This window comes from Arvicola amphibius, chromosome 15, assembly GCF_903992535.2.
Source record: "Arvicola amphibius chromosome 15, mArvAmp1.2, whole genome shotgun sequence".
Lineage (NCBI taxonomy): Eukaryota > Metazoa > Chordata > Mammalia > Rodentia > Cricetidae > Arvicola > Arvicola amphibius.
In genome coordinates this window covers 33,504,913-33,517,771 of record NC_052061.1, presented here as the reverse complement: position 1 = coordinate 33,517,771, position 12,859 = coordinate 33,504,913, and the positions used below count along the sequence as shown (strand labels likewise).

The following is a 12,859-nucleotide window of genomic DNA, read 5'->3' as shown; positions in this document are numbered from 1 at the left end:
CCCCCTGACAAATCTGGGAGGCCTGGGGCGGGGGAGGAGAACGGACTATGTGCCCCCCCCCGCCCTCGCCCCGGTGCCAGCTCAGGGCCTCCGAGTCCGGAACTGAGTTCGAAGAACTAGAGTTCGCCCGTCCCTCCCCCATTCCCGGCAGCCCTGGCCGCCCCGCCCCCCTTTGCAGCTGCTGTTCACGTCCCCACCCCGCTCGCTCGGTCCTTTCTGCACTGTCATCTGCCCCGGTGAGGCTCAACTCCGAAGTGGGGGCCGTCCGAAACGGTCTGGACCACAAGCCGGACTCCACCCAGCAGGGAGGGAAAGGAAAACAGGTCGGGCTGAAAACCGTGCCTCACCAGCAGCAGCGGAGCTCCAAGGTCTGTGGGCCCCGCCCTTCCGCAGGATTGAAGCTTTAGGAATGAGTGGAGGGCTGGTGAGGGTACCCTTGCGGTTGCGCATGCGCGACTGGCTCCTGCAGGTTCCACCCTAGTTCCCCAACAACAAATCCCAGCCAGCCAGCAAGCTGGGTATCCAGACCTGACCTGGGGCTCAAGATAACATTAGGCTGGGACTCGGGGTAACGTTTAGCCTTGTCCTTTGACGCACTGGCCAGGGCATAACCAGCGTTTACCTTAGAGCTGTGATAACTTCAAAGGGAGGCCCCTGTCAGCTAGGGTCTAGCCGGTGGTGGCGGTGGCGGTGGCGCTTCAGAAGTCAGGGTGTATCACTGAGTTCCAGGCAAACTTGGTCTACAGAGCGAGTTCGAGGACAGCCAGGTATACAACAGAAAAAGCCTGTCTCAAAAGAAAGAGGAGAGAGAGAGAGAGCATGTGCCAGAATAGGTGCAGGCCTCACTCCCTTCCCTGTAACAAGTGATGGGGGACAGCCTTTGGAAGCCTCACTGAGGAGAGCAGAGGTCCTGAGCATATAGCTTAGAGATCCCAATAAACACAGTAATGAGGACCGTAGTACCCAAAAGGAGTTAGCTACCTTTGAACTCTCAAGAATTGGGGTAGACCTGGGAGCATTTGAGTCTTGAGAGCAAGATCCATAGAGTAAAGATAGAGTAAAGGGGAGAGAAGAGAATCTCAGGCCTAGGGAACAGCATCGACGAAAGCTAAGGTGCCAGGACCATAGTTAGTTCTTGCAGGACTGAATGATAGATGGAAATGACAAAAAAAACAAAAACAACAACAACAACAACAAAAAAAAAAAAACCTGGCTGACCAGGATGTTGGGAGGGAATTAAAACAGCCAGACCAGGCAGCTTAGATTCTATGATGGGTAAAATGAGGGTGGAGGATAGGATATGAGGCCTGGCATTCAATGAAGCAAGAGACGTTATAGTTTAAGGTAGGGCAAGTTGGATCCCAATTGTGCTGGGTTTCTCTGAGCCTGTCTCTTCATCCAGAAAACTGGAACAATAAATGCTATCCCAGAGTTGTCGAAATCACTACGTTGGAGTGAGGGGAGGGGAGGAGTGAGGTACCAGGACCCAAACTGCTGGTGGTGGGCTTGGGGGCAGGAGCGGATGCAGGGTGATTGTAGGGCCTCTGACTCAGATAGGACAAGAAGGGGCAGAGTGGGAGCAGATGTCCCTGGCCTGTGCTTAGTGGCCTTGGGGAAGGGCTGACAGATGGGAGGCATGGAGGGGCACCCAAGGTGTGAAGTGACCAGGAGCAGTCGAGTGTGGGAGCTCTGAGACTGGGGAGGCATGGTGTATATGTGGGGGTGGGGGTAAGGATCCTAGGACCTAGGAAAGAAGGTGAAACAGGGACATTTAGGGCAGAAGAGACCTAGAAGGATGCTGTTAGGACAAAGCTAAGGCAAAAGGAATGGCCAGATTTCCTTTTCCCTTAGTGCCAGGACCCTTCCTGACAAGGTCAGGATGCCCAGCCCGAGTGGGCAACAGTCCTCAGTTGATAACGAGCAGAGTAGACTAATTTGCTCCCAGTTCCTACAGTTTGGTAGAGGCAACCTCTCAAAATAATAATAACAATAATCCATGTAGGGGAAGCTAAAAGTTTGGTAAGCATTCCTTAAGGGCTTTTCAGAGCTGGACCTTGGGATCTCAAGGTCAAGTAAGAGATGGCTGTGAGCCACTGCCAGGCCATCAGGGAAACATGCCGGAATGTCTGTCAAAATTCGGGAAAACTCGGTAGTTCTGCTGCTGGGATAGTAAGGAACCAGGAGGAGTCGCAGGTCATGTTGAAGTTGCAGTGTGGTGGGGAGTGAGCCGGGGAGGTTCTGTTATGCCTGGATCTCAGGGTTAGGGGAATGGAGCATGCGCGCCTCAGCACTTTGAATGCAGACCAGACTGTCTGAGAGATCAGGCGGGCTGCCCTGATCCAAGGCTTGCTGCAGGGTTCCGGAAGGAGGTGTGGATCAGTCCTAAGGTTGTCTGCCAGTTTAGGTAAGGAATTGGATTTAGAAAAAATAACTCAGTTGGATAAACTGGATCTCTACTGGTGGCCAGCTCGGCAGGTGGCTGGGGCTTAGGAGGGAAGTCCTAGCTAGGGCGAGCACTAGACACTAGAAGAGGAACCTGAGGAGTCAGGACAAAAGCAACCAAGAGGCTGGAGGGTGAGTTCTGTGCTCCTGGCCTCCAGGTCCTCCGCTGAAGAACCATCCAGACTCTGATGTCGAGGTGAACTTAGATCACTCCTGGGCGAGGTCAGTGTGTGGGAACACCAGCTTCCCCCCTCCCTCCCCATTTTTCTCCCTCTTGATATAGCCCAAACATGGGTAACGTGCAGGAACGGCCATCGGAGATCATTGACCGGGAACGGAAACGGCTGGTAGATACCTTGCAGGCTGACTCTGGGCTGCTGCTGGACGCGCTGGTGGCCCGGGGCGTGCTCACCGGGCCTGAGTATGAAGCCTTGGATGCGCTGCCTGATGCAGAACGCAGGGTGCGCCGCCTGCTGTTGTTGGTGCAGAGCAAGGGCGAGGCAGCCTGCCAGGAGCTACTGCGCTGTGCCCAGCATACCGTGCGTGCGCCAGACCCCGCCTGGGATTGGCAGCACGTGGGGCCTGGTGAGCACCAGGAGGGTGGAGCCTTGTTGAAATGGGGGCGTGACTTGGGGGGTGAGGCAAAACTAAGGGTAAGTAGAGGGCAGAGAATGTGTAGGTAGCTAACCACAGAGGGGTGAATTGAGTCTCAAATATTACACTTCCTCCCCAGGCTATCGGGACCGCAGCCATGACCCTTCATGCTCGGGCCACTGGACGCCCGAGGTACCCAGTTCAGGAACCACATGTCCTGGGCTACCCAGAGCTACAGAGCAAGAGGAGGTCGGAGGTCCTGAGGGCTCTGAGGCAGTGCAATCTGTAACTCCAGAGGAGCCAGAACCAGACGCTGAAGCCTCTGAAGGGGACGAACCGGACCCGGAACAACAAATGGAACCCGAGCCAGAGCCAGAGGTAGAACCAGAGCCTGAACTAGAGCTGGAGCCAGAGCCGGAGCCGGAGCCGGAACCCGAGCCTGAGCCTGAGCCCGAGCCTGACTTTCAAGAAGAGGACGAGTCTGAAGGTTGTGAGACTGCCTAAACCCTTGCTTACAGGCTTGTTAGAGGTTGTGTGAGGGTTGATACACATTCCACTCACCATCATCCTCTTCGTCTCTAGATTCCTGAAGGCCAGAATCCTGACCTGTACGAATCCTACCCAAGCTGGGTAAGACCAGGGAACCTGCCAGAGCTTGACCCAATCAATACACCAAGACTCCGTTTACCGCAAAATGAATAAACTTGGGAGGGTTAACCTGGACCCGACTCTCCACAAGTCTGGCTCTGCTCAGGAGGGCGTGTGGGTTGGAGTCCCACTGACCTGAGCAGCTTTGTGTGAAACACCCCACCCCGGCAACCACATTTCACCCCCGAAATAGTCCAAACTCTATTTCTGGAGGTCTCAGACCCAGGCCCCTAATGGAATTTGGCCCCCGCCCCACTGCTCTCTTTCCCTTCAGGAACCAGTCGGGAGCCTGCTTCGGCAACCGGCAACCGCTCTACTTCGTGGAAATCACTAGGCTTGGCTTACTGAGCAAAGGAAGGGGGGGGGGGGCTGCAACCCCCACTTGATGAGGGAAGTTGTGGAGCTCACACTCTTGAAGCGGGGGTGGGGGGGACATGAGAGGGAACTTGAGACAGAAGCCACACCCATCATCGTAACTGCTGTGTAATTATCTGGCTTTCCTCTGACGGGAGCTCAGCGGGGGGTCTAACCAGTCACAGGCATACACAGGAGCTCTGTACATATCTATTAAGTCAATGAACAAGAACGTCCCAGCTTCACAGATGAGAAAAGGAAAGGCCAGGGTAGGGACAATACTATCTCAGTCTCTTGCAGCTGAATCCAAAGTGAAAGCAGAGGCATTAATCAGCTCTGTCCTTCCCCTGGCCCAAGACCGGCTCAAAACTGGAGAAGGACAAATCCTATAGGCCTGACCTGCAGGTTTGACTGTGGCTGTCCCCAGCTTGTACCAACCACTGCCAGAGACCAGCTGTGAGGGTGTGGTCAGAGACACACACAAACGGGACTAGCGTGGGGGCTGAGGGTGGGGCCAGGTGCGGGACTCTCAAGACCTGAAGTCCAGTGTGTCTGTGTGTGATGAGAGAGGGCCTGGGAACAGATGGTACCTTTTCAAAGTACCCTGTCCCCTCCACTGAACTTTAGGAGCTGCTGGTCCCCCTCCCCCAGCCCCAGCTGGAGGCATGAAAAACGCATGGTGGCATGGAGACAAATATGGAATAATACATGACCAGTGAGAGACAAAATGCTGAAAAGCAAGCTCCATCCCAGAAGGGTCTCTAAACCTGAGTGAAGGGCAGGACCCTATGCTCAGGCATGTCACCTCAGAGGGGTCCCAACTGCCACTAGACCCAGTGAGAGGTAGACAGTATGAATGCAGAAGAGCACCGATAGGCCAGGTAGGGGAAGGGAAAGACTGGTACCAGACACCCAAAGCCGTCTCATGCAGGAACAAGTTTCTATTCCCAAACAAACCCCCATTCCTATTCACACTCAATGCCCCTCCTATCCCCAGGTCTCTCCTACTCAGGAGTTTATGGGACATGCTGCTGTTAGTTCACAGGCCCCAGGAAGACTAGCAAGGACAAAAAAGCCTTCTGAAGTTGCCTCTCATCTTCCCAAGATGCTCCTGGCCTCCCAGTGCCCCACAAGAAACAACTAGGCTATGGAACCATAAAGAGCTTCATATTCTTGATCTGAGACCTCCGTCAAGATCTTCTGTCTGTGACCCTTAACCAACATCAGTCAGGCAGCAGGCGGCCCAGCTCCTCTTCATCCAGACGGTTGGTAGCCATGATGTGCTCCAGCTGCTGCCGGTAGCGTGCCAAGTCCTTCATAAAGTGGGGTACTCGGGTGTTATCTAGTATTCCATGGGGCTTCAGTTGGTCCACATCTTCATAGGAGACCTAGAGGGAGGAAACTAAGACTCAGGGCTAATCACTGCCCCTGGCTTTCAAACAGCCAGTCCCATGCTGACAGCTCAGGGCCATTTGCTCCTGTGATGGCTTCTTCTATTCATGGTCTAGTCCACTAGGTACCTTCAGGTTCCGCCCTGGGTCTTTTCTCTTTCTCTCTACATCTTCCATCTATGTTCTACAACCCATTCCCCTCCAGCACAGCTTATCCTCTCACCTCTGAACAGTATTCAGCTGATACCTGGGCATCTCTCAGGTAGTTCCCACACCCAAGACAAGACAGCCCCCCACATGATATCCAGTAGGAGCCTCCCATAGCAAAGTTGTGCCACACTTGATTATAGCCCATGGACATTTCTCCGGTCTCCTTCCCCAGAACTTCCTGACTGCTCCCTTGTCCCGGAGCACTCACTTCCTTTGAAATACATGCACACATCTGCAGGCGGGATCACACGCCTCATCTGGGACATCAAAGTTCCGTTTCTTCTTGCCTGCTTACCTCCACCCAAGTTCCTACCCCGGAGAGGCTGGTATCCAGGCCTCCACTGAACATGACTCAGGGGTACAGGGAGAATGGAAGAACTGGCTGGGGCCCCGTAAGCCCGCAGCCCCTTACCTTGCCCAGCGAGGTCAGCAGTGGGAAATCGATGGTCTGACGGTGCCGCAGGATGCGCACAATGCCATCCAGGTACACTTGGTCCTTGCTGAAGCAGCCTGTGAGAATGAGGATCAATAAGTCTTTACCCCAAAGCCACCCTTCGCTTTGCACCAGCCTGGGCCTTCCCCTGACCCCGCAGCTCCCACCTGGCTGGGAGGTATCCATCTGTCCTCTCTTGGCCCGGACGCAGTACTCCCAACGTACTGCCTCGTCCTGCACGTACTGCGCCAGATCCTGGAAGAGCTGGCGGAAGGACATGTGCGCAGCCCGGTGAATGGTGTAGTAGAGTAGGGCCGCTCGCCACAGGAACGGCTGCTTTCGGAACAGCACACTGTGCAGGCTGGCCAGGCCCTCTTCCGTGGGGTTAGCTGGCCGCAGCCCGTACTGCAGTCTGCCTTCGGTGCTGTGCCACGGTTGCCGTGCATTGTTCACACCGCGCAGGTAATGGGTGCCTGCAGGGAGGACGGGGCGGCGGCTGAACGCACTCCGAGGACCTCTAGTAGAGACTCATAGATCTTCATGTCCCCAAATTCACCCCACGAGTCATCCCAAGCCCTACCTAAATGCATTCTCACCCAGTTCTGGCAACAAGAAGACTCTTGGTCCAGTACAGAATCCTCTCTGCCTATTTTCTCATCTCCTGCACACCAACTCATATTGTTTGCGATCCCTCCTAGAGACTAAGCACATAGCACCCCGCCCCAACATCCTAGCGCCCATGCCAATCATCTTGACAGTCATGCAAATGTCCCAATCAAAATCACTTCTTGCCCAGAACAACAGGATTCTTGTCTGGTGAGGACAGTGACTATTGTCCTGTGCTCGCCTTCCTAGCATGATCTCCTAAACTTTTACCCATGTGTCTTTTTCAAGCAATTCTATTCCTAGGATCTGGCCTGCTACCCACCCTGGTGAGCCTGTATGTTAGTTAGCTGGTCTGATGGAACCCTTAGAATTCTTCCCGGTCTGACAGGACCTCAGAAGTATTCCTTCACTGTCAAAGAAATCAGAGGAATTGGAGAGATATCTAAGGGAAGAAACATGAAGGTCAGCCCAGAGGGTGGTTGGGCATGTCTGACCTACTTGTATGAATGAGAAGGAAGAATTATCTGCTTAGGGATAAACAGGCCTGTCTTCTCCCAGAGGGAAGGAAGGGGGAGAAAAGAGGAGGCTACTGAAGTCCCACACTGCCCTGTTACCATCTCTTAGTACCTTTCAATCCTGCCCACCCACACCAATGCTAGCCGCCGCAGACTGACCTATCTCGTGCCGCAGCATGCCCTCCAGCCAATACTGGCGGGCTCCGGTCAAGTTGATAGCCAGTGTGGGTCGGCTGTTCTCCACCATCATGACTGCCTGGGACAACAGGTCCTCGCTCAGGTGCACCACAACCTGCAGGATGGCAGGGCTCTGAGCCGTGGTTTACAAGCCCTGAAAGCTAGTGGGCAGATAGGCCCGTGATGCTACAAGGCAGCCAGGCCAGACACTAACCAAGACACCCGCCCTTCTGGGGCTGGGGCTGGGATATGTCTAGGAATTACATCTGACCAGATGTGTAGCTGAGCCTATCAGCTTGATGGCCTGATGGGTCCTGTAGATAGGACAAACTTACCTCCCCAACGCAGCCCTCCTTTTGCATGTACTTTCGCACAATGGACCAAATTTGGCACTTGGTCAGCAGCTGGCCCCCTGTGGCAGCCTCAAAGTGTTCATAGGTGCCAAACTTCTCCAGGACCGCCTCAATGATGCCGACTGCCTGTACACAGGGCCACAGTCACTAGTCAGGCTAGGTCCCTTGGGCAGTCAGGGTCAGGGTGAAATGGGCAGGCTGGACTGACCTGATGGATGAACTGTCCAGAGGCCTCCTGGTACTTCTCCAGCACACTCATTGGCATCGGTTCCTGGTACTCGAACTGTGGATTGTACGTGTAATGGGACTGGAAGAATTTCTCCCGTTCCTGGTCCATGTTGGTTGGCCGCAGGGCCACTAACATGCAGGGGCTCTTGTTGCTACCATTGCCCACATCCTTTCGAGTCTTAGCAATGTGAGGCAAGGAGGCTGCAGGCCGTAGGGTCCCTCCACCTGGATCGCATCCCCGTCCCAGCGGAGCTTTGCCTCGCCCCCGCTGGCCAGTGCTATTTACACTGTAGGTGCTCTCACTGCGACGCATGTGGCTGCGCTGTCCCAACTGCAGCTTTGAAAAGGTCTGCCACATAGGCTGGGACTGTAGTGCTGAGGGAACCGCCAAAGCCAAAGGCATAGACAGGGACTGCGGCCAGGGGTACAGGGGTGGCCCATTTCGATTTGAGGGCTTCAACCTAGGGCGCTGAGATGGGGGACTGGCAGGTGGGCTGGGGGGCGCCTGCTCATACACCTGAGCCCCTGAATCCAGCACCATTCTGTCCTGAGGGTTTCATCCAGCTCAGTTGTTCCAAATTCCCACACTGTTGACCTCTAGAGACACAGAAGGGCATGCAGAGACCGGCATGAGTGGATGTGGTCAGAGAAGAGAGCCCTGTGTCCCCGTTAGCCTTGTTGGATCCAGGGTCTGCTTCCAGGAACCTGAGAAACTGTCCACCCTCCCCAGCATCATTCCTTTCACCAGGTTTATCCAAATCGTCTGAGGTGGAAGCAAGAGGAAGAATTTTATACATTTTCCTACTTACTAAAATACTCTCAGATGGTTAAATCTAGAGCTAAAACTAAGGCCCTAAACATGATTCTAATCTCAGTGCTCAGCACTTCCCCAGCCTGGGAGGTGGCAGAATGCAGCCTCAGATCCCTGGATGGACCACAGGTGAGGGAGACCCACAGACTGCTTTGCACAGGTGGCATCTTCTTGGTCCCATTTTGTCCCCTTCACCTAGCTCCGTCTTTATCCTCCTACCCATCTGTAATCAGTCAGTGTGAAGGAGTGCACCTTTCTCATGCCTGTCCCCACACGAAATACTGTTGGTCATCTATTCAGAACTAGATTAGAATCTGCTTTTGGGAATCAGAGAAACACTGGTACATTCAAATTAGCCCTTGGCCTGTCTCCCATCTGAGACATCTTCCCAGCGGTCATCCGAGGAACAAGAACTCACCCCTGACTCTGTGCCAGGGCTCAGTGCAATCCAGTCTCTCCCCAGAGTCTGACTGAGGACTTCAGCCTCTGAACTCCCTTGCCTGCTCAGGGACTCAATTTCTCCTTGACGTACACCACCAGTCTCCCTCTCCATTGGATTAATTCCATCAGCATAAATACATGTTGTTATTCCTCCATCTTAAAAAACAAAGCAAGGCCTGGCAGTGGTGGCGCATGCCTTTAATCCCAGCACTTGGGAGGCAGAGGCAGGCGAATCTATGTGAGTTCGAGGCCAGCCTGGTCTACAAGAGCTAGTTCCAGGACAGGCACCAAAGCAGAGAAACCCTTTCTCAAAAAACCAAAACAAACAAACAAACAAACAAAAAACCCAACAAAACAAAAAAACCAAACCTTTACATGACTCCACACACAGCTCCCCCAGCTGCTCTCTGATGCAGCACAATACCCTGAGTCATGTGCACCATCTCCCATTTCTTCCTTCCCATCCTCGCCTAAGTTCACTCCCATGGAGCATGCGTATGTCCTGCTCTCCATCAGACTGAGCTGACCGAGGTCACTAATGATCATCATATTGCTCTGTAGCACCTGGTACAGCGGATCCCTCCATCCTGGGAACATAATGCCCATTTTCCTTTCTGAATCCACTAGAACTTAGCTTTCCTACGTCACTGGCTATTTCTTCTTGGTCTTCTTGTCAGTTATCCCTATCTCCCAACCTCTGAACACCGTAACATCTCCAGACTTATCTTTTCCATGTATACCCATACCCTAGAATCCTATGATCCCATCCAACTTTGTGGTTTCTTGTTTTGTTTTGATGAAGGGGGTCAAACCCAGAGCCTTGTACATACTAAGTATAGCCTGTCTCACTAGCCTGTCTCCCTAGTCCTCATGAGCACGGACTTAAATACATCAGTTCAGCCTCCTTCCATGAACGTTAGATCACTGTAAATACTTTCAATACATATCTTTTTAATACAGTGTCTCTCTGTGTAGATCATGCTGATTTTCAACTCATAATCTTCCCGTTTCAACCTCTCTAGTCCTGGTTCAGGATTAAGACAACATACCTGACTTTCAAGATATCTTTAATATTTAGCAGGTACCTAAAGTTGAATGTGCCATTGTATAAAAAGGTACCAACCCACATATAATAGCATGGGTCACTGTCCCACATAGAATAGTTTGGGTTATTTACTGTCTCGGTTTCCTAAAAACTGCATAAATATATTAGAAAAATGCTATCCAGAGAGAGAGAGAGAGAGAGAGAGAGGACAGACAGACAGACAGACAGAGACAGAGAGACAAAGAGCAGGAAGTTCAGTGTGCTGAGCAAGTAGGGAAGTGGAGAGGGTCTGGGAGGAGTTGAGGAAGATAGAAATATGATCAAAATACGTAAAAATGTTTTGGGTTTTTTGTTAGTTTTGTTTTTGGTTTTTGGGTTTGTGTGTGTGTGTGTGTGTGTTTGTGGGTGTGTAGTCCTGGCTTTCTTGGAACTCACTATGTAGACCAGGCTGGCCTCAAACTTGGAGAACCACATGCCTCTGCCTCCTGAATGCTGGGATTAAAGGCAAGGCATTCACCACCATCACCCTGCATAAAAATGTTTTAATAAAAGATTTAGGGGCTGGAGAGATGGTGGTTAAGAGCACTCTGAGTGCTCTTTCCAGAGGTTCTGAGTTCAATTCCCAGGCACCCACATGATAGCTCACAACCATCTAGAATGAGATCTAGTGCCCTCTTCTAGTGTGCAAGTATACATGCAGAGAACTCATCTATTAAAAATAAATAAATAAACAAAGCTGCCTTCTGTGAGATGTAGTGATGCAGGTCTGTAACCCCAGCACTCATGAGGCTGAAACAGGAGAACTGTGAATTCCTGGACAGTCTAGTTTCAAAAGCTTTAAAAAGAATGAAAATCGGCTCTAGCAAATCTCTAGAAAAGAACAAATCTCCTCTCTCTCTCTCTCTCTCTCTCTCTCTCTCTCTCTCTCTCTCTCTCTCTCTCTCTCTCTCTCTCTCTCTCCCCTCCCCAACGATGTTGTTGTTTCTGTAGCAGTTTTGCCATCTAAAGTGTAACAGTTAACTTTACATTTGTGTGGTATATTTGGTGATTTTATCTGCTTTCTCCTTTCCAGGATTTGCAGCTGTGTTTCCAAAAAACCAGAGTAGTTCCTGATCCAGCATTGTAATCAATAAATGGGTGGAACCGAGTCCTCATAAGAACTGGAGCTATTCGAGGCCAGCCTGGTCTACAAGAGCTAGTTCCAGGACAGGCTCTAAAAAAGCTGCAGAGAAACCCTGTCTCGAAAAACCAAAAAAAAAAAAAAAAAAAAAAAAAAAAAAAAAAAAAAAAAAAAAAAGAACTGGAGCTAGAAGGCTGGAGTGATTGCTCAACAATTAAGAGCACTTGCTGCTCTCCCAGAGGACCCAAACCCAGTTCCTAGCATCCATGTTGGACAGCTCACAACTACCTATAACTCCAGGGGCAGGGGGCTCAACGCCCTCTTCTGGCCGCCACAGGCATATGCACAAACCCATAAACAAAAAATCAAAACGAACCTTAAATAAATAAATAAATAAATAAAAAAGAACTAGAACATTCCTTCCCCAAACTTAGATTCCACATCTAGACTTGATCTTCCTCCTCGGAGCCCTCCTCCAACCTTGCTTAGTGATCAGCCGCGTGAAAAAAGGCCTTCAAGTCTTAGACCTTATTCGCCCTCAAAGTGTATACTTTCCTGGGCGCCTATTGACCACTGCCTGGGCCGGTTCATCTATTCCCTTCGTTCATTCCAACCCACCTCCTCGTATTTACCAGAATGCACCTGTTTCTTTCACATCTTAAGTTCTTCTGCCAAGAATTCTTTGGCAAACGTGTCCCTGGAGTACCCTCTTAACCATTTTTCAGGCCTCACTTTCTCTGGAAAGCCCTCCCGATGTGCAAAGAGTCCCAGGGTCCTGAAGGCTTCTTGACAGCCCTAGGCTGTCACGGTTGGAGGCTAGGTCCATGTTCCCCACCATGCCCTGAACTCCCCGAGGTCAGGGAGGGTCTGATTTACGCTCTCGTCCCAAGCACTCACTACAGGCAGAATGAATGAAGACAAAGTGAGGGTGGAGACCCTGAAAGGCGGGGTCTGATGACAAGTGAGAGGGTGTGGCCCACACCAATAAAAACCCCGGGAAAGAGGTTAACATGGGATAAGAGCCAATGGAAACCGAGAGATCCGTGGGGGCGTGCCCTGGGGACCAATAAGGGGCGTAGGATAGGGTGAAGGGCGTGCCCAATGGAGGGCGGGGCTAGAAGACAATGGAGTGGGGGAATTCTCCGGTAAATCAAGAGGGGTCAGATCGCATGCTTAGTCTCGGTCTTTGGAGTGGGATGCGGGTTTGGTCCGCGTGCCGCGTCCCCACCTGCTCGCGCCTCTTTTGCTGTCCGCAAGTCCTGCTCTTCAAAGCCGATCGCGAGCCTCCGAGACTCTGGGAGCCGGCGCCAAAGACGCACGCACTCGGGCGCGCGCACGCTCACACGAAGATGCGCAGATTCACGCCAGTCTCCGCGGTAGCGCGAAATGAAGCCCACTGTGGGCGGAGCCAGGCTGCGAAGAGGGCGGGATCACGGCCACGCCACGCCCCTGGGCGAGGGGTCGTCCTAAACCTCCCCCTCCACAAGTTTC

The 12,859-nt window shown here is 52.2% G+C and overlaps 2 protein-coding genes across 3 annotated transcripts; one reads left to right on the top strand and one right to left on the bottom strand.

Moving 5' to 3' along the window:
• The first annotated feature begins 148 nt into the window (after nt 1–148).
• On the top strand, nt 149–3,759 carry Nol3 (nucleolar protein 3). Of its 2 annotated transcripts, none has more exons than XM_038313304.2 (4): nt 149–368; nt 2,726–3,027; nt 3,176–3,523; nt 3,619–3,759. In XM_038313304.2, exons 2-4 carry the CDS (start codon nt 2,733–2,735, stop codon nt 3,624–3,626), a joined length of 651 nt encoding a protein of 216 aa, XP_038169232.1. In that variant the 5' UTR covers nt 149–368; nt 2,726–2,732; the 3' UTR covers nt 3,627–3,759. The 2 variants fall into 2 exon arrangements, with proteins under 2 accessions (XP_038169232.1, XP_038169231.1); XM_038313303.2 differs by having other exon boundaries at nt 150–368; nt 2,601–3,027.
• Nucleotides 3,760–5,184: 1,425 nt separating this feature from the next.
• Kiaa0895l (KIAA0895 like) lies at nt 5,185–12,717 on the bottom strand. Its single transcript, XM_038313302.1, has 7 exons — nt 12,597–12,717; nt 7,932–8,548; nt 7,706–7,849; nt 7,353–7,485; nt 6,240–6,545; nt 6,052–6,149; nt 5,185–5,426 (listed from the first exon to the last, which is right to left on the bottom strand). Exons 2-7 carry the CDS (start codon nt 8,490–8,492, stop codon nt 5,262–5,264), a joined length of 1,407 nt encoding a protein of 468 aa, XP_038169230.1. The 5' UTR covers nt 8,493–8,548; nt 12,597–12,717; the 3' UTR covers nt 5,185–5,261.
• Between the last annotated feature and the right edge of the window lie 142 nt (nt 12,718–12,859).